Source organism: Nerophis lumbriciformis, linkage group LG22, assembly GCF_033978685.3.
Source record: "Nerophis lumbriciformis linkage group LG22, RoL_Nlum_v2.1, whole genome shotgun sequence".
In the NCBI taxonomy this organism is placed as follows: Eukaryota; Metazoa; Chordata; class Actinopteri; order Syngnathiformes; family Syngnathidae; genus Nerophis; species Nerophis lumbriciformis.
In genome coordinates this window covers 12,009,270-12,033,545 of record NC_084569.2, presented here as the reverse complement: position 1 = coordinate 12,033,545, position 24,276 = coordinate 12,009,270, and the positions used below count along the sequence as shown (strand labels likewise).

The following is a 24,276-nucleotide window of genomic DNA, read 5'->3' as shown; positions in this document are numbered from 1 at the left end:
TATATACACAGTATATACTGTATATATATACACTGTATATATACACTGCATATATAGTATATAGTTAGTATAAAGTATATACATATAAATATAATGCAATTTAAGATGAATGGCTAACATTCCTAAAATGTATGTATTACTTATCTATACATAATACGTACAACAATTTACATTGTATAAATTACAAGTTTTAATTTACATTTTATTTACATACATATATACTCATTATATGTATCCTATATATATACAGTATATATGTGTGTGTATATATATATATATATATATATATATATATATATATATATATGTATGTATATATATATATATATATATATATATATATATATATATATATATATATATATATATATATATATATATATATACTGTACATTTATATATATATATATACTGTATATATATATATATATATATATATATATATATACATACACATGTATATATTGTATATATGCAGAATACATATACTGTGTAGCCATTCATCTTAAATTCTATTATATTTATATGTATATACTTTAAATATACAGTATATATATATATATATATATATATATATATATATATATATATATATATAAATATACAGTATATATGTATGTACTGTATATATGTATGTTTATATACAGTATATAAACTATATACATATAAATATAATGCAATTGAATATGTATAACATTTTACATTGTATACATTTCGAGTTTTAATGTACATTTTTAATATATATATATATACACAGTATATGTATCCTGCATATAAACAGTATATATGTGTATATAAGTTAAAGTCAAAGTACCACTGATAGTCACGCACACACCAGGTGTGGTGAAATTACTCTCTGCATTTGGCCCATCCCCTTGTTCCACCACCTGGGAGGGGAGGGGAGCAGTGAGCAGCAGCGGTGGCCGCGCTCGGGAATAATTTCAATGATTTAACCCCCAATTTATTTTGGAAAACCTTTTTACATTGTTTAATGCATCAAATTAGGCATAATAACGTGTTAATTCCACGACTGTATATATCGGTATCGGTTGATATCGGAATCGGTAATTAAGAGTTGGACAATACGGCAAAAAGCCATTATCGGACATCTCTACTTAAAGTACTTTGGAAAGTTTGCGCCCTCTTGGCATCCGCCTAAAGGTCGCAAACAGCCCCTTTAATTATTCAAATTGATTACCATAATAATATTTGTTTGTACGTTTGCGTGTATTTGCAGGACTATCTGGACGCCCTAATGGGTGTGTGCTATGATGGCGTAGAAGGTCTCCTCTACCTGGCTTTGTTCTCTCTGCTGGCCGCGTGTGCACTCTCCGTCATGCTGTGTGCTATTTTCCGAGTGTGGACACTAATGGGCAGCAGGTCGGCGCGGGGCGACCCCCTTATCTCATTACTACTGCTACCCACAATGCACCGCTGCACAAGTGCTCGCACGTGCACTTCCCCCCCCCCCGCTCACTCCGCCGTCTGTGATTGCCATGCAGAGACAAAGAGTACGACGACATCGATGAAGAGGACCCCTTCAACCCTCAAGCGCGACGCATGTCCGACAACCCGAGAAGGTCCAACATCCACAGTTTCTGCAGCTACGCCAGCAGTGTTGACAGCCAGGCCAGCCTCCATCCTCCTCCTCCTCAGTCTGCAGCCAACGTGTTGCCTCAACCAGAATACATGTAAGGCTATCACCAGCTGTCCATTTTTTTATTTACAATTCATTCATTTGTACAGACAGAATTCCAATAATAACAAAACACTCCACTTTGGAGTACACTGCAAAAAGTCAGTGTTCAAAAACAAGGGAAAAAAATACAAAAATGAGGGGTATTTTATTTGAACTAAGCAAAATTATCTGCCAGTAGAACCAAAACAAGTAAAATTAGCTTACCCAAAAATACCTTAAAATAAGTATATTTTCACTAATAAGTGCATATTTCTTGGTAGAAAAAAAAAATAGACCTTTTTGCTCAATATGTTGAAAAATATTCTTAAACTAAGTAAATGCTAGTGCATTATCTTGCACTGCAAAACTGAAATCTAAGTAAGATTAAATATCTCAAATAAGGGTGATATTTGCTTATTTTCTGTCTAAATACAGTGGTTCTTAACCTTGTTGGAGGTACCGAACCCCACCAGTTTCATATGCGCATTCACCCAACCCTTCTTTAGAGAAAAATAAAATGTTTATTTTTTTTTCAAATTCAAGACAAAGTTATATGTTTTTGGTAACACTTTAGTATGGGGAACATATTCTAAGTAACAACGACTTAATTTAGAGTTATTTGGACACTAGGGGAACATATTCTAAGTAATAAAGACTTAATTTAGAGTTATTTTGTTAGGGTTAGGGTCAGGGTTAGAGGGTAAGGGTTATAATGAGGCCATGGCATAATAAGGCATTAATAAGTACTTAATAATGATTAGTTAAGAGCCAATATGTTACTAATTTACATGTTAATAAGCAACTAATTAATGGTGAATATGTTCCCCATACTAAAGTGTTACCATGTTTTATTACTGGTGCACAAAATGAACCGTGCATGAACATCACCTTGTTCAAAGAACAAAACCAACACAGTGCATAAACTCACAACAAATTACACACCTGCAAATCAGTCTGACTTCTGCTGTTGCCGTATCCGTAATACGCCGATAGGGAGAAGTTTGTATTTACACGATGAGTCGGGTGTGTTTTGACCTCCGCCGAACCCCTGAGGTCGACTCACCGAACCCCTAGGGTTCCATCGAACCCAGGTTAAGAACCACTGGTCTATTAAGATAATTCTTCTCATTAAGCAGATTTTATGTTAGTGTTTTACTTGTTTTAAGGGTTTTGGTCCTGAATGATCTCAGTAAGATATTACAACTTGTTGCTGAGATTTGATGACCTATATTGAGTAAAACATGCTTGAAACTAGAATATCAACTGTTGCAAAGCTGTGTCATCAACACTCACAAGTATAAAACTGCTTTTTTAAAGTAATAATTTCTTATTTCAAGCATGAACCAAAAAAAATCATGACTTTGACACAATTGTGTCTCATAATTAAAACAGATGACAGCCAAATGGACTTTGATGTTTTATTTTCAATGAAACAATAGAAAATATGTACTCATATAGTAGTACAGTTGGCACAGTACAGTAAACTGACAGTTAATATTTAAACATTTGACATTTCAAACAATTTTGAACAGAAATAGTTCATGTACATTTAGATAAATTCTTCAAAATTACAATTAAAAAAAAAATTCATGGGTTATGAATCAACCAACATGAGTTAGCATAACTCAACTTTTGGGTTAAAAACACGATATTCCCAAAAGTATTTGGCCACCTGCCTTGACTCACATATGAACTTGAAGTGCCATCCCATTCCTAACCCATATGGTTCAATATGATGTGGGTCCACCTTTTGCAGCTATTACAGCTTCAACTCTTCTGGGAAGGCTGTCCACAAGGTTGCGGAGTGTGTTTGTTGGAATTTTCGACCATTGTTCCAAAAGCGCATTGATGATGTTGGTGGAGAAGGCCTGGCTCTCAGTCTCCGCTCTAATTCATCCCAAAGGTGTTCTATCGGGTTCAGGTCAGGACTCTGTGCAGGCCAGTCAAGTTCATCCACACCAGACTCTGTCATCCATGTCCTTATGGACTTTGCTTTGTGCACTGGTGCACAGTCATGTTGGAAGAGGAAGGGGCCCGCTCCAAACTGTTCCCACAAGGTTGAGAGCATGGAATTGTCCAAAATGTTTTGGTATCCTGGAACATTCAAAGTTCCTTTCACTGGAACTTAAAGGCCAAGCCCAACTCCTGAAAAACAACCCCACACCATAATCCCTCCTCCACCAAATTTCACACTCGGCACAATATAGTCCGAAATGTATCGTCCTCCTGGCAACATCCAAATCCAGACTCGTCCATCAAATTGCCAGATGGAAAAGGTGTGATTCATCACTCCAGAGAAGGCGTCTCCAGTGCTCTAGAGTCCAGTGGCGACGTGCTTTACACCACTGCATTCCACGCTTTGCATTGGACTTGGTGATGTATGGTTTAGATGCAGCTGCTCGGCCATGGAAACCCATTCCATGAAGCTCTCTGCGTACTGTACGTGGGCTAATTGGAAGGTCATATGACGTTTGGACCAACTGACTATGCAGAAAGTCGGCGACCTCTTTGCACTACGCGCTTCAGCACCCGCTGACCCCTCTCTGTCAGTTTACTTCGTGGCTGAGTTGCTGTTGTTCCCAAACTCTTCCATTTTCTCCTAATAAAGCCGACAGTTGACTTTGGAATATTTAGAAGCGAGGAAATTTCACGACTGGATTTATTGCACAGGTGGCATCCTGTGACAGTTCCACGCTGGAAATCACTGAGAGCGGCCCATTCGTTCACAAATGTTTGTAGAAACAGTCTCCATGCCTAAGTGCTTAATTTTAAACACCTGTGGCCGGGCTAAGTGATTAAGACACCTGGTTCTCATCATTTGGATGGGTGGTGTTGCGTTTGGACCAGTTGTTCCTCCCAGGGAATTCAAGTCGCAAGTCGCTCCCAAGCTCTTTACGACACTTAAAGCTGAGTAGAAAAACCACCAGAGACAGAATAGGTATTTTGTAATATATTTGCAAAGCTTTGTAAATATACTGAGACCAGTCCAGCATAGAACATTCAATCGCGCCGCTAAGATGGTCTCCCCCCCTCCCATGAAAAACCCTCTCCCCTATCAAGTCTCTCTCCCTCCCACCCTCGCAGTCATGTCCCTCCAGCCAAAACACATGCCCATTGTCCTCCGCACCTGGACATAAGGCTAGATAAGAGAAAGGAGTATCTCTCTTTCTTACATTCCTCACTCAAGGTTTAGCACACAGTATTTGCAGACAACCAAAAGACCACAATTGGAAGAAAAACACTAGCTGTTTTGTAATATGATTATGAAATAAAAAGTATGGATATATGTAAATATCTGCCTCCGACAGTGGCCAATTACTTTTTGGCAATATAGTGTAAGACAATGCAAAAGTTGGGTTGAACAATTGAGTTAAAATAACTCAAATGAGGGGTTCGCCCTTTTCTGAACCAGTTAAAATTGGGTTATTTTTTTTAACCCAACATTTTTTTTAGTGCGTACAACAATATTAATAATAATAGATTTTATTTGTAAAAAGCACTTTACATTGAGTAAACAACCTCAAAGTGCTACAGTGTATTAAAAAAATGTAATTTAATTTAATTTAATTAAATTTAAAAAATATATATATATATAAAAAATAAATAAAAATTAAAGCTGCAAGCAGCGTTGGTCGGGCCCGCGTATTTGGCAGGTGCTAGTCCTAAGTGTCCCAATACTTTTGTCCAGTTTTAGTCCCAAGTGTCCCAATACTTTTGGCAAGTTGTAGTCCTAAGTGTCCCAATACTTTTGTCAAGTTGTAGTCCCAAGTGTCCCAATACTTTTGTCCAGTTTTCGGCCTAAGTGTCCCAATACTTTTGTCCAGTTTTCGGCCTAAGTGTCCCAATACTTTTGTCCGGTGGTAGTCATAAGTGTCCCAATACTTTTGTCTAGTGTACCTACCTTGTCTGCATTGTGTAGGCACGCTAGTGCTTTCTGCTTTTAAGCAGCCATCTTAAAAAAACAGCAGCGCAGCAGCATCAGCGCAGCGGGTCTTTGAAGGGTCATAAAATCAAAACCGGAGCAGGTATTAAAACGCTGTTCTGTTATTTTATACACAAGGGTTTAATCTCTCTCATGTGTTAGTTTGAAGCCGAAATGACAAACGCGCTCAGAGGAGATAGTTTTTGAAGGAAGGTGACCGGTTTTTACAAAAAATTTGTTTTGAAGGGGGAGTAGCAAACTTCCTGTTGATTTTTGCTGGGGGTTGTCAATTTATGAAATGTAGGTCTAAGTGAGACCTACATAGAGGTTTTTGTTTCATGTCTCTCCGACCTTCCCAGTGGGAGTTACAGGCAGTTTTGTCAGTTTTTTCATCCGAGGAGCAGTTTTTTGTGCGTTTTATTAAAACATTGCGCTAGAGCACAATTTTGAGATTTGGGGTTAGGTTTTTTTATTAGATCACAATTTTTGCCAGTCCTGATGTATGCGTTCAGTTTGGTGAGTATTGAAGCATGTTAAGGGGGTCAAATTACAGCTCAAAGAGGCAAAAGTGACTGTTTTTAGTACTTTTTTGTCTTGAAGGGGGAATTGCCAACTTCCTGTTGATTTTAGCCCAAGAATGTACTATTATGAAATGTAGGTCTAAGTCAGACCTACATAGAGGTTTTTGTTTCATGTCTCTCCGACTTTCCTAGTGGGAGTTACAGGCAGTCTAGTTTTTTTTTTTTTTTCCTAGGGGGCGCTAGAGCGCAATTTTGAGTTTTGTGGTTCGTTTTTTTTTTTAAAAAGGCAATTTTCGCAGGTCCTGACGTGTGGGTCAAATATGGTGAGTTTTGAAGCATGTTAAGTGGGTCAAATTACAGTTTAATGTGGCGGCGAAAGAATAAAGAATACAACCTTACAAATTCAATAGGTCCTTATGTGCATAAGGACTCCCTTTGGGAGTCCTTATATAATGGGCCATGCAGGCCCTAATAAAAACTAGAACAGCAAAATAGCTAAAACTAGTATGCATATATCTTAAAAAAAAACAAAAAAAACACAAATATACCAAAACACAATGTGTTTGGTATATCTTTGTTCGATCTCACTACCTACTTTCCTCTCCCCTTTTATGTCCTAGGAATCAGTCCATGCTGTTTGGAGGGAGCCCTCGCTACGAGAATGTTCCGTTGATCGGGAGAGGATCCCCACCGCCCTCGGTGCGTTGGCCCTACACGGCCCTGGTGTCTCAAGTGTGACCACGACAACACACCTGACCTTGCTTATTTCACACACAAAAAACCACCCCCATGTTGCACACAGTGCTGCACACAACCCTCACACAGGAAGGGTTAAGTAGCTGTGCAAGTAGTGGAACACTGCCCTCTGCAGGGCATTTGTTAAATTACACGCACGCTCTAATTTTCACCAGTGGTTCAAATTGCCTTTTTTGCACCAATGCAATTAATTACACCAGCTGCATCAAAGTTTGCATTGTTTCTTCCCAGTATCACATACTCATCTGGTAATCAAGACGCCTGTCATGTATCCCCCCCCACACGGCTAAATAACAGACAACTCTAGTAAATCCTCACTTTTTTCTCCTTTAAGTGCCCTCTCTCTATAATGAAGCTTCTGTCGGACTGTGTGGGCAAAGACTGCATTACTACATTGACAGAATTTAAATGACTGGAGGAGGAGGAAAGTGTATAGAAGAGACAATGTGGACCACTGTTTAAAAAAAAAATGGATATTGTCTCTGTGAGATACATTGGAACATGAGAGGCGGCCAAAGCTCCTCATTCACATCCAGGAATAATAGGCCTTATCTGTGTGGAATAACAATGTGCTGTATTGTATGTGCTGGGAAAGATATTTGCATAATTGTATCCTACCGGAGGAACCTTGTATTATTACTAAATTTTAGGAACAGCTCTATTAGTTGTAAGGCAATGCAAACTAAAAACATATTAATTTACTTGTGCAATAATAGCACTGTTTTATTTTAATAATTCTATGGTATTCAATTTCAATATTTAAAATCCATACTAAAAATCCATAATAAATAATAATAATTTAATTATATAAATAAGTATAAATACAATAATGCTAAAAATTGTAATGTAATTCCATAAAATAATATATATTGAACAAGTGAATGACATGTACTGTAAACATTTTTTTTTTTATTAAATATACGACAGTTATAAAATATGGTCAGTCAAATACACGTGTGTAATAATAACTCTATTTTACTTTAAATGTATGTTATTCATTTTCAATATTTAAAATCCGAAATAAAAATACATAACTAGTACCATTACAATGATATAAATAAGTTTAAATACAATAATGCTAAAAAATATATATTTAAAAAAATTATTAAAATTAATAAAAGGTGAAAAGTGCTATATAAATGATGTGTACTGTAAATTTTTAATTAATTACAATCATGTTGATTGGTATGATGCAACAATTATAAAACGTGTTCAGACAAAAACAAACAAATCGTAGTCTAAATTTAAACAACTAGGCTTTTTTTTTCATTATTTTATTTATAAGTATAAAGGTATTTGTAGTCTTATTGCTTTGGATTTAATTGTCTCGGTGTACCTAATGTCGTGGCCAGTGGGTACATTTACATGTAAGAAATACAGAATAATTAAATAATAATTAAATAATAATGCTTAAAAAAAGTAATGTAATTTCATTACATAATATATATTGAACAAGTGATATATGAATGACATGTACTGTACATATAATATTTATTTAAAAAAAAACATTTTATGCGACGGTTATAAAATATGTTCAGTCCAAAACAAACAAACCACCACTACAAACTACAACCACAACAATACACGTGTGTAATAATAAAATCTATTTTACTTTAAATGTACGTTATTCATTTTCAATATTTAAAATACCAAATAAAAATACATAATAAATAGTAACATTTGAATGACATAAATAAGTTTAAATACAATAATGCTAAAAAATATATAATTAAATTATGTTGAAAAAATGTATAAAAGATGAAAAGTGCTATATAAATGGCATGTACTGTAAATGTTTAATTCATTAAAAACATTTTGATTGGTATGATGCAACAATTATAAAATATGTTCAGACAAAAACAAACAAATCGTAGTCTAAATTTAAACAACTAGGCTTTTTTTTCATTATTTTATTTATAAGTATAAAGGTATTTGTAGTATTATTGCTTTGGATTTAATTGTCTTGGTGTACCTAATATTGTGGCCAGTGGGTACATTTACATGTAATAAATAAATAATAATAATAAATAATAATACAATAATAAATAATAAGGATTAAAAAAAATTTAATTCAATTACATAATATATATTGAACAAGTGATATATGAATGACATGTACTGTAAATATAATATGTATTAAACAAAACATTTTATACAACAGTTATAAAATAGATTCAAACCACCACTGCAAACTACAACTACAACAATAGACGTGTGTAATAATACTATTAAAACTATTTCACTTTAAATGTATGTTTTTCATTTTCAATATTTAAAATCCGAAATAAAAATTCAAAATAAATAGTACCATTTCAATGATATATATACGTCCAAATACAATAATGCTAAAAAATATATATAATTGAATTTCATTAAATAATATATATTGAAAAACTCATAAAAGATGAAAAGTGCTGTAAATGTTTAATTCATTAAGAACATTCTGATTGGTGTGATACAACAATTATAAAATATGTTCAGACAAAAACAAACAAATCGTAGTCTAAATTTAAACAACTAGGCTTTTTTTTTTCATTATCTTATTTATAAGTATAAAGGTATTTGTAGTCTTATTGCTTTGGATTTAATTGTCTTGGTGTACCTAATATTGTGGCCAGTGGGTACATTTACATGTAAGAAATACATAATAATAATAAAATGATAAATAATAAGGCTAAAAAAATTTTTTATTCCATTACATAATATATATTGAACAAGTGATATATGAATGACATGTACTGTAAATATAATATGTATTCAATAAGACATTTTATACGACAGTTATGAAATAGATTCAAACCACCACTGCAAACTACAACTACAACAATAGACGTGTGTAATAATACTATTAAAACTATTTAACTTTAAATGTTTTTTTTTTCATTTTCAATATTTACAATCTGAAATAAAAATACAAAATAAATAGTACCATTTCAATGATATAAATAGGTTTAAATACAATAATGCTAAAAAATATATATATAATTGAATTTCATTAAATAATATATATTGAAAAAATCATAAAAGATGAAAAGTGCTGTAAATGTTTAATTCATTAAGAACATTCTGATTGGTGTGATACAACAATTATAAAATATGTTCAGACAAAAACAAACAAATCATAGTCTAAATTTAAACAACTAGGCTTTTTTTTTTTCCATTATTTTATTTATAAGTATAAAGTTATTTGTAGTCTTATTGCTTTGGATTTAATTGTCTTGGTGTACCTAATATTGTGGCCAGTGGGTACATTTACATGTAAGAAATAAATAATAATAATAAATAATAATAAAATAATAAATAATTAGGCTTAAAAAAATGTAATTCCATTACATGATATATATTGAACAAGTGATATATGCATGACATGTACTGTAAATATAATATGTATTAAACAAAACATTTTATACGACAGTTATTAAATAGATTCAAACCACCACTGCAAACTACTACTACAACAATAGACGTGTGTAATAATACTATTCAAACTATTTAACTTTAAATGTATGTTATTCATTTTCAATATTTAAAATCTGAAATAAAAATACAAAATAAATAGAACTATGTCAATTATATAAATAAGTTTAAATACAATAATGCTAAAAAAAATATATATATAATTGAATTTCATTAAATAATATATATTGAAAAACTCATAAAAGATGAAAAGTGCTGTAAATGTTTAATTCATTTAGAACATTCTGATTGGTATGATACAACAATTATAAAATATGTTCAGACAAAAACACACAAATCGTAGTCTAAATTTAAACAACTTTTTCATTATTTTATTTATATGTATAAAGTTATTTGTAGTCTTATTGCTTTGGATTTAATTGTCTTGGTGTACCTAATATTGTGGCCAGTGGGTACATTTACATGTAAGAAATAAATAATAATAATAAATAATAATAAAATAATAAATAATACGGCAAAACAAATGTAATTCCATTACATAATATATATTGAACAAGTGATATATGAATGAAATGTACTGTAAATAGAATATTTATTTAAAAAAAAAAACATTTTATACAACGGTTCTAAAATATGTTCAGTCCAAAACAAGCAAACTACCACTACAAACTACAACTACAACAATACACATGTGTAATAATAACACTATTTTACTTTAAATGTATGTTATTAATTTTCAGTATTTAAAACCGAAATAAAAATACATAATAAATAGTAACATTTTAATGATATAAATAAGTTTAAATGCAATAATGCTAAAGAGATATCATTTAATTATATTGAAAAAAAAAAGAAAAGAAAAACCCACCACTGCAAACTACAACTACAACAATAGACGTGTGTAATAATACTATTAAAACTATTGAACTTTAAATGTTTTTTTTTTTCATTTTCAATATTTACAATCTGAAATAATAATACAAAATAAATAGAACCATTTCAATGATATAAATGAGTTTAGATACAATAATGCTAAAAAATATATATATATAATTGAATTTCATTAAATATTATATATTGAAAAATTCATAAAAGATGAAAAGTGCTGTAAATGTTTAATTCATTAAGAACATTCTGATTGGTATGATACAACAATTATAAAATATGTTCAGCCAAAACAAACAAATCATGGTCTAAATTTAAACAACTAGGCTTTTTTTCCCCATTATTTTATTTATATGTATACAGTTATTGCTTTGGATTTAATTGTAATGTTGCGGCCAGTGGGTACATTTATTTATTTACATTTACACGTAAGAAAGTGAAGTCAGGTAATTAATGAATAATTAGTGTAATAATATATCAATCAATCAATGTTTATTTATATAACTCTAAATCACAAGTCTCTCAAAGGGCTGCACAAGCCACAACGACATCCCACATCAGGGCAAGGAAAAACTCAATATAGTTGTAATTAATAATATAATAGTAATCCCTGGGAGTGGGTGCTTAATACTGGAACACATACGCTGTTTTAGATGCACGGTGGGATACATTATGCTCGCCATTGTTATACATTGTTCCTCTGTACTGTACATATATCTTTTCTTTTGCTTGTTTGTCCTGTTGTTGTTTTTTTTCAATTTTACAATATTAATCCTGCATGGAACTAACCCTTTTGTATTATTCTTTGCATTTTGTATTCTTTCAACTCGAGACTTTTAAAGCTGTTGCAGTTTTTTTTTTTTGCCATTCTGTTTCCATTCTTCCTTTTTGCATTACGCAATGCAAAGTGCATGAACCCTCACCCCTCAAAGCCTAAACGCGCGCATGCTATGCCTCAGCTGTGTGACCTTCGACCCTACAGACGCAATGTAGGCGCAAGCATGTGAGTATAACTCTGGCCTTCTTCAAATTGGCTCCTTTCTGCTGTACCTGCTTGAACCCTCCCAATATGATGATTTTTTTTTTTTTGTAATATATCATGAAATGTCTCTAAAAATGTATTTTGTGTTTGTGCACACAGTACTCGCCCGGTATGAGGACCACCTATCTGTCTATGACTGAAGCGCAGAGCAGACACTTTGGGACCGACTTCCAGGTGTAGTCGCATAGACACAAAGACAGTAGGAAGAACGTTTTTGTGCTTTTAATCCTATTTGCTGAGCCTGCACTTGGCGTGCCATAGGAGGCAATTACCTCAGTAACACACACACACACACACACACACACACATGCACATACATGTCTTGCCTACTTTGTGTGGACCCACGTTTGGTTAGTAGGTTGTGAGGGCCCCCCTTTCCACTATAGCTAGAATGATGACAAAAATATATCTAGCACTAGATGGTAGGAGAGAGTTGCAGGCTCACTTCAGAATGCAAAACACACAAAGTAAAAAAAAAAATGTTACTTCTGTAGTTGTGAGGACCAGGCAAGTCCTCACAAGTCAAAAGGTCCTCACAGAAAGGGTGGTTTGTCATGTGTATGTCCACACAAGGACGGTGAAACAAGCACACACACACACACACACACACGTGCAGTGGTGTGTTATTGTCTGTGTGTGTAAGATGTATGGATGCGTGAATAAGAGAAACCTTTTAACTGTTCTGTTTTTTTAAGCATTTTTCCACCTATAACCAGGTCGACTGCATGGTTAAATTTTTGAGTAATAATCAGTCCGGCATACAGTCGTGGTCAAAAGTTTACATACACGTGTAAAGAACATAATGTCATGGCTGTCTTGAGTTTCCAATCGTTTCTACAACTCTTATTTTGTTCGTGATAGAATGATTGGAGCACATACTTGTTGGTCACAAAAAACTTTCATGAAGTTTGGTTCTTTTATGAATTTATTATGGGTCTACTGAAAATGTGAGCAAATCTGCTGGGTCAAAAGTATACATACAGCAATGTTAATATTTGCTTACATGTCCCTTGGCGAGTTTCACTGCAATAAGGCGCTTTTGGTAGCCATCCACAAGCTTCTGCTTGAGTTTTTGACCACTCTTGACAAAATTGGTGCAGTTCAGCTAAATGTGTTCGTTTTCTGACATGGACTTGTTTCTTCAGCATTGTCCACATGTTTAAGTCAGGACTTTGGGAAGGTCATTTTAAAACTTTCATTCTAGCCTGATTTAGCCATTCCTTTACCACTTTTGACGTGTGTTTGGGGTCATTGTCCTGTTGGAACACCCAACTGCGCCCAAGACCCAACCTCCGGGCTGATGATTTTAGGTTGTCCTGAAGAATTTGGAGGTAATCCTCCTTTTTCATTGTCCCATTTTGTCAGGTTCAAACACTGATGACATCTATTAAACAGACAAGAAGCAAGGAATCACACTGCAAAAAGTCAGTGTTCAAAAACAAGATAAAAAAAAAAAATAGGGGTATTTTATTTGAACTAAGCAAAATTATCTGCCAATAGAACAAGAAAATGTGGCTTGTCAAGACTTTCCAAAACGAGTAAAATTAGCTAACCTCAATGAACCCAAAAATACCTCAAAATAAGTATATTCTCACTAATAACAAGTGCACTTTTCTTGGTTGAAAAAAAAAGAGACCTTTTTGCTCAATATGTTGAAAAATATTCTTAAATTAAGTAAATACTAGTGCCATTATCTTGACATAATGATATGCGCTCGGCATCATGATTTTTTTTTTCATGCTTGAAATAAGAAATTATTACTTAAAAAAAGTAGTTTTATACTTGTGAGTGTTGATGACACAGCTTTGCAACAGTTGATATTCTAGTTTCAAGCATGTTTTGCTCAATATAGGTCATCAAATCTCAGCAACAAGCTGTAATATCTTACTGAGATCATATAGGACCAAAACCCTTAAAACAAATAAAACACTCTAACATAAAATCTGCTTAGTGAGAAGAATTATCTTATCAGACAGAAAATAAGCAAATATCACCCTTATTTGAGATATTTAATCTTACTTAGACTTCAGTTTTTGCAGTGCATGCAGAGACAAAGTTCAATTTGGCTCAATGAGGAGAGACATTTGGGATTGCATGCTCACCACGCTCTGAGCTAACAGTCCCACGTGCTCCTCTATTTATTTGGTAGGTCCCTGGTTACATCACTGAGGCCGCATCTAAAAGGAGTGGCCACACATGTCACGCAAAGCAGCTTCCAGTACGCACAATACGTGACGGAATGTGCTGGGGGCTTTGTGATTGCCTTTGTCTCTGCTTCGTCTGCGTGCTGTCGTCTTATCTTCGTTGAGGTCCTTGAAGTCCTTGGCTGTTAGTGGGCTAAGACAAACAAAATATCTGCGATGAGGCAACCCCTCATATGCCGTAGCTGATAACAAGTTTTGTCCTTGCCAGAGGTGGGTAGAGTAGCCAGAAATTGTACTCAAGTAAGAGTACTGTTACTTTAGAGATTTATTACTCAAGTATAAGTAATGAGTAGTCACCCAAATATTTACTTGAGTAAAAGTAAAAAGTATGTTGTGAAAAAACTACTCAAGTACTGAGTAACTGATGAGTAACATACACACACATCATATATACATATATATATAAATAAATAAATATAAATGATATACTGTATATATCAATGTATGTGTGTGTGTATATATATATATATATATATATATATATATATATATATATATATATATATATATATATATATATATATATATATATATATATATATATATATATATACACACACACATACATTGATATATACAGTATATCATTTATATTTATTTATTTTGCCGTTTTTGTTCACATGTTAAAGGTGTTTTAATGAATATACATGCATGTTTAACACATATAGATTCCTTTCTTTCGTGAAGACAAGAATATAAGTTGGTGTATTACCTGATTCTGATGACTTGCATTGATTGTAATCAGACAGTAGTGATGATAACTCCACGTTTTCAAATGGAGGAGAAGAAAAGTTCCTCCTTTCTGTCTAATACCACATGAAAGTGGTTGGTTTTTGGTATCTTATTTGTCCAGCTTCCATATTCGTTTTCACACACTTTACAAGAAACACATTGGCGGCAAATTCCGTAGCTTGCTAGCTTGTTTGCGCTGGCTTTCGGAGACTCTTATTTTGTAAGTGCAGGCGCGATGGAGCGGCACTTTTATTGTGAAGACAGGAACTGTGCAGTCAGTCTTTAGGCTTGTGACGGGATGTACGGTTGAAATAAAAAAAAGTGTCTCTTTTCCTTCACACTTTTGATTGATTGATTGAAACTTGTATTAGTAGATTGCACAATACAGTACATATTCCGTACAATTGACCACTAAATGGTAACACCCCAATAAGTTTTTCAACTTGTTTAAGTCAGGTCATGTGACCCCTGGCTCTGTTTGATTGGTCCAACGTCACCAGTGACTGCATCTGATTGGTGGAACGGAGTCAAACGTCACCAGTAACGCAGGCACTATGAAGGTCTGTCTGACAGACCAAAACAAACAAAGCGTGCATTAACAGATCGATAAAAATTAGTAGCGAGTAGCGAGCTGAATGTAGATAAAAGTAGCGGAGTAAAAGTAGCGTTTCTTCTCTATAAATATACTCAAGTAAAAGTAAAAGTAAGTTGCATTAAAACTACTCTTAGAAGTACAATTTATCCCAAAAGTTACTCAAGTAGATGTAACGGAGTAAATGTAGCGCGTTACTACCCACGTCTGGTCCTTGCACAGACAGAAAAAAGTACAGCTTGACCACAATAGCAACAAACTTTAGGGATACGAGTTGTGTGATAACGTACACATAATTATTCTCTGTAAAGCACCAGTTCCATTGGCCACAAAACAGACCCAGAGCATAATACTACCACCACCATGCTTGACGGGAGGAATGGTGTTGCTGGGATTAAAGGCCTCACCTTTTTCTCCTCTGAAAATATTGCTGGGTATTGTGGCAACTCAATTTTTGTTTCATCTGACCACAGAACTTTCAGAAGGTCTTATCTTTGTCCATGTGATGACAATGAAAAAGGAGGATTACCTCCAAATTCTTCAGGACAAGCTAAAATCATCAGCCTGGAGGTTGGGTCTTGGGCGCAGTTGGGTGTTCCAACAGGACAATGACCGCAAACACACGTCAAAAGTGGTAAAGGAATGGCTAAATCAGGCTAGAATTAAGGTTTTAGAATGGCCTTCCCTACGTCCTGACTTTGGACAATGCTGAAGAAACAAGTTCATGTCAGAAAACCAACACATTTCGCTGAACCGCACCAATTTTGCCAAGAGGAGTGGTCAAAAATTCAACCAGAAGCTTGTGGTTGGCTACCAAAAGCGCCTTATTGCAGTGAAACTTGCCAAGGGACATGTAAGCAAATATTAACATTGCTGTATGTATACTTTTGACCCGGCAGATTTGCTCACAGTTTCAGTAATACATTCATAAAAGAACCAAACTTCATGAATGTTTTTTTGTGACCAACAAGTATGTGCTCCAATCACTCTATCACAAAAAATAAGAGTTGTAGAAATGATTGGCAACTCAAGACAGCCATGACATTATGTTCTTTACAAGTGTATGTAAACCATACTTGCCAACCCTCCCGAATTTTCCGGGAGACTCCCGAAATTCAGCGCCTCTCCCGAAAACCTCCCGGGACAAATATTCTCCCGAAAATCTCCCGATTTTCAGCCGGAGCCGGAGGCCACGCCCCCTCCAGCTCCATGCTGACCTGAGTGAGGACAGCCTTTTTTTTTATGACGGGAGGACAACAGGGTGACAAGAACTAAATCATCCAGACTAGAGATAAATTGTATTAATATGGTTATCTTACCTAAAAATAAATATATTTATTAATTTATTTAAAAAAAAACTAAATACATTTTTACTATATTTTGCTAAAAACATCAAAATTAATTGTATTTTTATTTATTTTTTTCTGACGCCTTATTACATCCAGCCATATAATTATACATTAAAATAAACATATATGAAATAATTAATTTTAAGTGATCATAATAATTCATTTAAAATTACCATATTTAATTATGGAAATAATTGCTTGTTTATCAACAACATTAGCATTTTATTCATTACATTTTGAAGCTCTCAGAAGCCAAGTTATGTTATATTCCTTAAGATTTATTTATGCAAGTTTGAAGTATCAATTATCTAAACACAGTTTTGTTTGCATATTTTCAGGATGTATATATATATATATATATATATATATATATATATATATATATATATATATATATATATATATATATATATATATATATTTGTGTGTATATATATGTGTATATGTATATGTATGAAATACTTGACTTGGTGAATTCTAGCTGTCAATATACACCTCCCCTCTTAAACACGCCCCCGCCCACAACCACGCCCCAGTCCCACCCCCGACCACGCCCCCCAACCCCCCACCTCCCGAAATCGGAGGTCTCAAGGTTGGCAAGTATGATGTAAACTTTTGATCATGACTGTATAATGAATAATTATTAATATGGTAAAAATGTTGTTTTTTTTAGATTATTGTTGTCCATCGCTACAGATAACCAATATGATTACAACCACAAACAGCACGTGTAATTGGAACTCATTATATTGTGCAAATTTTGCAGCAGATTATAGCATAAAAAGTATTAAAAATAGCATAACATCACACAGGTAAACAAAACGAAAGAAATGCTGTGAACCACCAAAGATAACACCGTTGATGTTTTTGTGTGGTTATGTTTTTAACATTCAGTCATGATACCTTTTCTTCACTTGTTTAATTTTATTGGCACATTTTGCATGTGCAGTATTTTGCTGGACTGAATAAGCACTGCAGAATGATGATTATGATGGGCTGCCATCAATTCTTTTTTGTGTCATAACTGTATTTCATCTCATTCTGAAAACATAAATAAATGTAAAGTATGTCTGCTCTTGAATGGGATTGTGCTGGGAATCTGAATTTCCCCTCTGGGATTAATAAAGGTTTTTCTGATTCTGATTCTGATTAAATCGGGTAGCAAAATCACACTGAAATATGCAACAAAAAAAATTATTCTATGTCCCTCTCCTCTTGAGAATGTGTTGAATGCCTTTTTTTAAAATTCTCTATTAAAGTGAACTATTGTTTAGCAGACTTTTGTATGTGTGGTTTGCTTGAAATTTGGAAAAGAAGAATGAGGCTAAAATGTATTTATAAAGCATATTTAAAAACAGCAGCTCAAACTGCCCCAAAGGGCAAAGTTTAGATAAAAATTACAATGATCAAAAAAAAAAAAAAAAAACATAAATAAGAGCACCTGGCAGGCTTAAAAGGAAGAAACAGAATAGCTGATTAAAGCAAATAAAACGATGTGTTTTTGAAGTGTGGTTGTTTATTTGGGTTTGCTTTTCTGTCTCCACAATAAAGGAAACACGACTGTGTCGGTAGTGTAGATTGTCTTTTTTCGACACAATGTTTACTGATTATCGTGCCCCCCATCACCTTGGCCATGCCCACACACACACACACACATTTAAAAGTCGGATATGCAATTACGACAAAGCCTAGACCAGGGGTCGGCAACCCAAAAATGTTGAAAGAGCCATATTGGACCAAAAATACAAAAATACAAAAAAAAAATCTGTCTGGAGCTGCACAAAATTAAAAGCCTTATATAAGTGTTATAATGAAGGCAACACATGATGTAAGTGTCTATATTAGCCTACTATCAAAGGCTGACGCAAATCTTCGATGACAGAAAATGGAGGGTGGGATAACTCCTGGAAATTACTGGCTCAGAATGGCCAAAGGTATACTGTATATGTGTGTCCAAGTGAAAGGAAACGGCAGGCTGTCTTCTTCTAATGGATTTACTACAATCTTTGCAAGCTGGGTAACGTTTGCTGTGGTCTGGAACAACATGGCACACAAACAACTATGGGAAATGCAGCCAATATTCAGAGGTGGGTAGTAACGCGCTACATTTACTCCGTTACATCTACTTGAGTAACTTTTGGGATAAATTGTACTTCTAAGAGTAGTTTTAATGCAACTTACTTTTACTTTTACTTGAGTATATTTATAGAGAAGAAACGCTACTTTTACTCCGCTACTTTTATCTACATTCAGCTCGCTACTCGCTACTAATTTTTATCGATCTGTTAATGCACGCTTTGTTTGTTTTGGTCTGTCAGACAGACCTTCAAAGTGCCTGCCTTACTGGTGACGTTTCACTCCGTTCCACCAATAAAATGCAGTCACTGGTGGCGTTTGACTCCGTTCCACCAATCAGATGCAGTCACTGGTGACGTTGGACCAATCAAACAGAGCCAGGCGGTCACATGACCTGACTTAAACAAGTTGAAAAACTTATTGGGGTGTTACCATTTAGTGGTCAATTGTACGGAATATGTACTGTACTGTGCAATCTACTAATACAAGTTTCAATCAATCAATCAAAAGTGTGAAGGAAAAAAGACACTTTTTTATTTCAAACGTACATCCCATCACAAGCCTAAAGACTGACTGCACAGTTCCTGTCTTCACAATAAAAGTGCCGCTCCATCGCGCCTGCGCTTTCAAAATAAGAGTCTCCGAAAGCCAGCGCAAACAAGCTAGCAAGCTACGGAATTTGCCGCCAATGTATTTCTTGTAAAGTGTGTGAAAACGAATATGGAAGCTGGACAAATAAGATACCAAAAACCAACCACTTTCATGTGGTATTAGACAGAAAGGAGGAACTTTTTTTCTCCTGCATTTGAAAACGTGGACGTTAAGCACTGCTGTCTGATTACAATCAATGCAAGTCATCAGAATCAGGTAATATACCAACTTATATTCTTGTCTTCATGAAAGAAAGGAATCTATATGTGTTAAACATGCATGTATATTCATTAAAACACCTTTAACATGTAAACAAAAACGGCAAAATAAATAAATATAAATGATATACTGTATATATCAATGTATGTGTATATATGTATATATATATATATGTATATATATATATATGTATATATATATATATATATGTATATATATATGTATATATATATATATATATATATATATATATATATATATATATATATGATATGTGTGTGTATGTTACTCATCAGTTACTCAGTACTTGAGTAGTTTTTTCACAACATACTTTTTACTTTTACTTAAGTAAATATTTGGGTGACTACTCATTACTTTTACTTGAGTAATAAATCTCTAAAGTAACAGTACTCTTACTTGAGTACAATTTCTGGCTACTCTACCCACCTCTGCCAATATTACATGCAGATAATGTGTCATGAGACATGCAAATATACATTAAACACACAGAGGACATAAGTCAAGGAAATTAAAACTATACCTACTAGAGATGCGCGGTTTGCGGACACAACCGCGGATAATCCGCGGGTCGGACGGGTGACATGACGAAAAAAATAGATTTTAAATAGATGCGGGCGGGTTGCGGTTGAACCAATTCGGAAATATATATACATAGTTAAATGTTGTTACCCACATACGAAAAATGTATAGATTTTATCGGTCCTTTAGGTGGAGCTGATGGTGCATCACCGAAAAAGAAAAGGATTGACTTCACAGAATGGGAGGAGGATACACCTGTGCCCGTTGATGAAGTAGAGGATTATTCCTCTACAAACTTGCATCTCGACGGATCAGCAGAGGAAAATCTACTTTCCTTTTGGGGGAAACAACGACAATCATTCCCACGACTACAACACCTTGCCAAGAGAATCCTATGCGTCCCAGCAACAAGTGGCGCAAGTGAGCGCTCCTTCAGCGCAGCAGGGCGCATTTTAGAGGCCAGGCGCTCTCGCATGAATCCTGGCACTGTAGATGCCCTTTTATTCCTGCATAGTGCTAACAAAAAAAAAAGTAAGTAGACATACGGTTGGATATGTTAAACGAATTAGTCTACGTTACCTAGGCTATACCAAATAAGCCCATGTCTAACCTATATTGAGTTCGGTCAGCTGAATAATTTTGATGGTTACGTGTTGTTTGGGCGCACTACAATGCAAAGGAATTAAGGCAATTGCATTGTTTATTGTGTTTTTTTCTATTCGAGATATACTACTATGTGTTAATTATTTGGCCTCGCTTTCAAGTGAAGCGCATCTCCGATTGGCGACAATGTAAGGATATTTAGCCTGCTTTGTTTGTCGCGACCGTCTATTTTCGTTATAATTCAAGTTTGATGATAAAGTGCAGTCTGATGGGTTTGATTTCCCCCCTTCAGATTTTTGCCTTGGCCAATAAGTTGCAGGCAATTTATTATTATTATTTATTTAATTTATTTTTGTTTAAATAGGGATGACATACATATGTTATTGTATAATTTAAGTTTGTGCGCGTGATTGACAGCCTAAGGCTTATGAGGCACATTTTTTTATTTATTTTTTTATTTCAACTTAAAAACGTATGAGCCGATGCCTACAACATAGGCTATGTGTTTATCTTTATTTTCCTGCTTGTCGTTGACAATGGAGATTGTCTGATATTTTGTCATGGCTGCAGATCAATCAATAAAGGTTCATCTTTGTTGCGAAATTGTTCACTGTGCACCCCGCCCTCGTCCCTATTTGAGCATTATAACGTTAACAAGTTAATATTCATTGAAATAAATTCTTAAAAAAAAATTTTACTTACGAAAATATAGGCCTAGTCTTTCTAAAACATTTTTTTAACTTCTTAAAAGCATCGTTCTGCTTGCTGGAACTGTGCACACAAAGTGTGATGAACACACTCCTGATCTGAGGGCATTGGCAACAATAGTCAACACTTTCTTAATGGAAATGACAATACTATAATAATGATAAATAATATTATCACGCATTGAATGTCTCTGCTGCATTGGATCAGTCTCCTTTCTTTAACAGGCAAAAGCTTTCTAACCTCACTAATGCCTTGCATCGTCTATATTAGATATATAACAACTGGCGGATGGCGGGCGGATGTGGTTTTGATAAAATATTGGTTGGGTGGATGGCGGATGGATGACGACTTTTGTGATGCGGTTGCGGATGAAATAATTGCCTATCCGCGCATCTCTAATACCTACATATGAGGCATAATGATGCAATATGTACATACAGCTAGCCTAAATAGCATGTTAGCATTGATTAGCTTGCAGTCATGGATTGAGCAAATATGCCTGATTAACACTCCAGCAAATCAATAAAATCAACAAAGCTCACCTGTGTGTATTCACGCACAGCATAGAATGTTTGGTGGACAAAATGAGACAAAGAAGGAGTGGCATAAAACACGCTTTTCTGTGGCAGCATCGGAGAAAGTTGTACATGTAAACAAACTACGGTGAGTTCAAGGATCGCTGAAATTAGTAGGACAAAACGACGCTTGCCAAATACTCTCATCAGTGAAGCATGTATAACATAAAGAGTGGGATTTCTAACAATTAGGAAGGTTTGTGTCATGTTTGTCCTCCTACAGAAAATATATTAAAACATTTTCCACTTTAACACATCTCTGAAAGAGGTCCAGGTAGCCACTAGGGCGGCTATAGAGCCCTGGGTTGCTGACCCCCGGTATATACTGTACATCAAAGTTTAAAACATATTAAATTTACATTGTTTTCTGTCAAAATTGAAACAATGAAAACATTTAGTAAGGAAGATGAAGTATCCACATTATTTCCCGGTTTTCGCGGGCCACATGAAATGACGTGTCGGGCCGGATTTGGCCCCCGGGCCTTGAGTTTGATTCGAGTGGCATAGAGAGACCGGAGGAGACGCAGAGGAAGAGACGGGGCTGCGGAGTTAGCAATGAGCATCAGGAAGGACGAGCCACGCGGAGCCCTGGCTGAATGAGCAGGTACTGGAGACTTCTAGCTAGTGGGGTGCCTAGGATGGAGTTGGTTGTCTAAGTTGCTTTGTTGTTCGTATTTATTGCTATTTTTTTTCTTTGTGTTTCAATTTTGTAGCTGTATGTAGAAATGGCACCACTGATCAGCTCTGTACTCTTTGAATGTCTTTATGTCATGTGTGTTCTTTATCTGCCTCACAATACGAAGGTCCTGAGTAGTCTTGGGTTCAATCCCGGGCTCGGGATCTTTCTGTGTGGAGTTTGCATGTTCTCCCCGTGAATGCGTGGGTTCTCTCCGGGTACTCCGGCTTCCTCCCACTTCCAAAAACATGCACCTGGGGATAGGTTGATTGGCAATACTAAATTGGCCCTAGTGTGTGGATGTGAGTGTGAATGTTGTCTGTCTATCTGTGTTGGCCCTGCGATGAGGTGGCGACTTGTCCAGGGTGTACCCCGCCTTCCGCCCGGTTGTAGCTGAGATAGGCTCCAGCGCCCCCCGCGACCCCAAAAGGGAATAAGCGGTAGGAAATGGATGGATGGATGGTGTTCTTTATTGTTTCCCTATTGTTTTCATGTGTTTTACTTTATTTTTTGAGTATCTGCACTGTATCCACACAATAGTGAGATGAATAAAGTCAATAGTATCTAATCTTATCCCATACTAATATTAAGTAATAAATGCGGTTGTAAAACTTAACTGACACAATATAGTGTTAAGAATTATCCATGTTTACATACGTTTTCAGATACTTTTATTTTGAAGCATTTCGTGACCGTGTCACTTCCGCTTCTTTTTTTTTGACTTGTGTGAATGTATGGTAACTTGTTTGTCTGCTACTTTTTAATCGGTGCTCTAGTCATCGACGGTATACTAACTTAACCTAACCCAAACCAATATTCACAATTAAAGTTTGAAGAGTCCAAATGATGACCGTGAACTCTGACCGGAACTCCAACGTGGTCAATATCCGAAAGAAAAAAAAAACAGTCGCAGAGTTTAATACTCAACATAGAGTGTAGTTAAAACAGTTGAAATTGAACATTTAAAAATGTATATAGATCATGGTTGCTGTCGAAAGTGCTAAGTGTCGTCACTGAAACATTTAATAAAAATAAAATGAATGTAGTGAATAATAACGCCAATTCGTATTAATTTGAATCGCTTTTTGCTGCTGTTTTGTTCTTCCTCCCTTGCCGTAGCAATAATAGCA

At 34.9% G+C, this 24,276-nt stretch overlaps 1 protein-coding gene across 1 annotated transcript in view; it reads left to right on the top strand.

Annotated features, from left to right (window-relative positions):
- Positions 1-13,175, top strand: part of LOC133615558 (protein tweety homolog 2-like) — a 131,644-nt gene extending 118,469 nt beyond the window's left edge. Inside the window, exons 11-14 of the mRNA XM_061974236.2 lie at positions 1,238-1,380; positions 1,503-1,691; positions 6,742-6,820; positions 12,321-13,175. Of these exons, the coding sequence (XP_061830220.1) occupies positions 1,238-1,380; positions 1,503-1,691; positions 6,742-6,820; positions 12,321-12,401 (492 nt within the window). The 3' untranslated portion in view covers positions 12,402-13,175. The remainder of the gene's footprint in view (positions 1-1,237; positions 1,381-1,502; positions 1,692-6,741; positions 6,821-12,320) is intronic.
- The last annotated feature ends 11,101 nt before the right edge of the window (positions 13,176-24,276 follow it).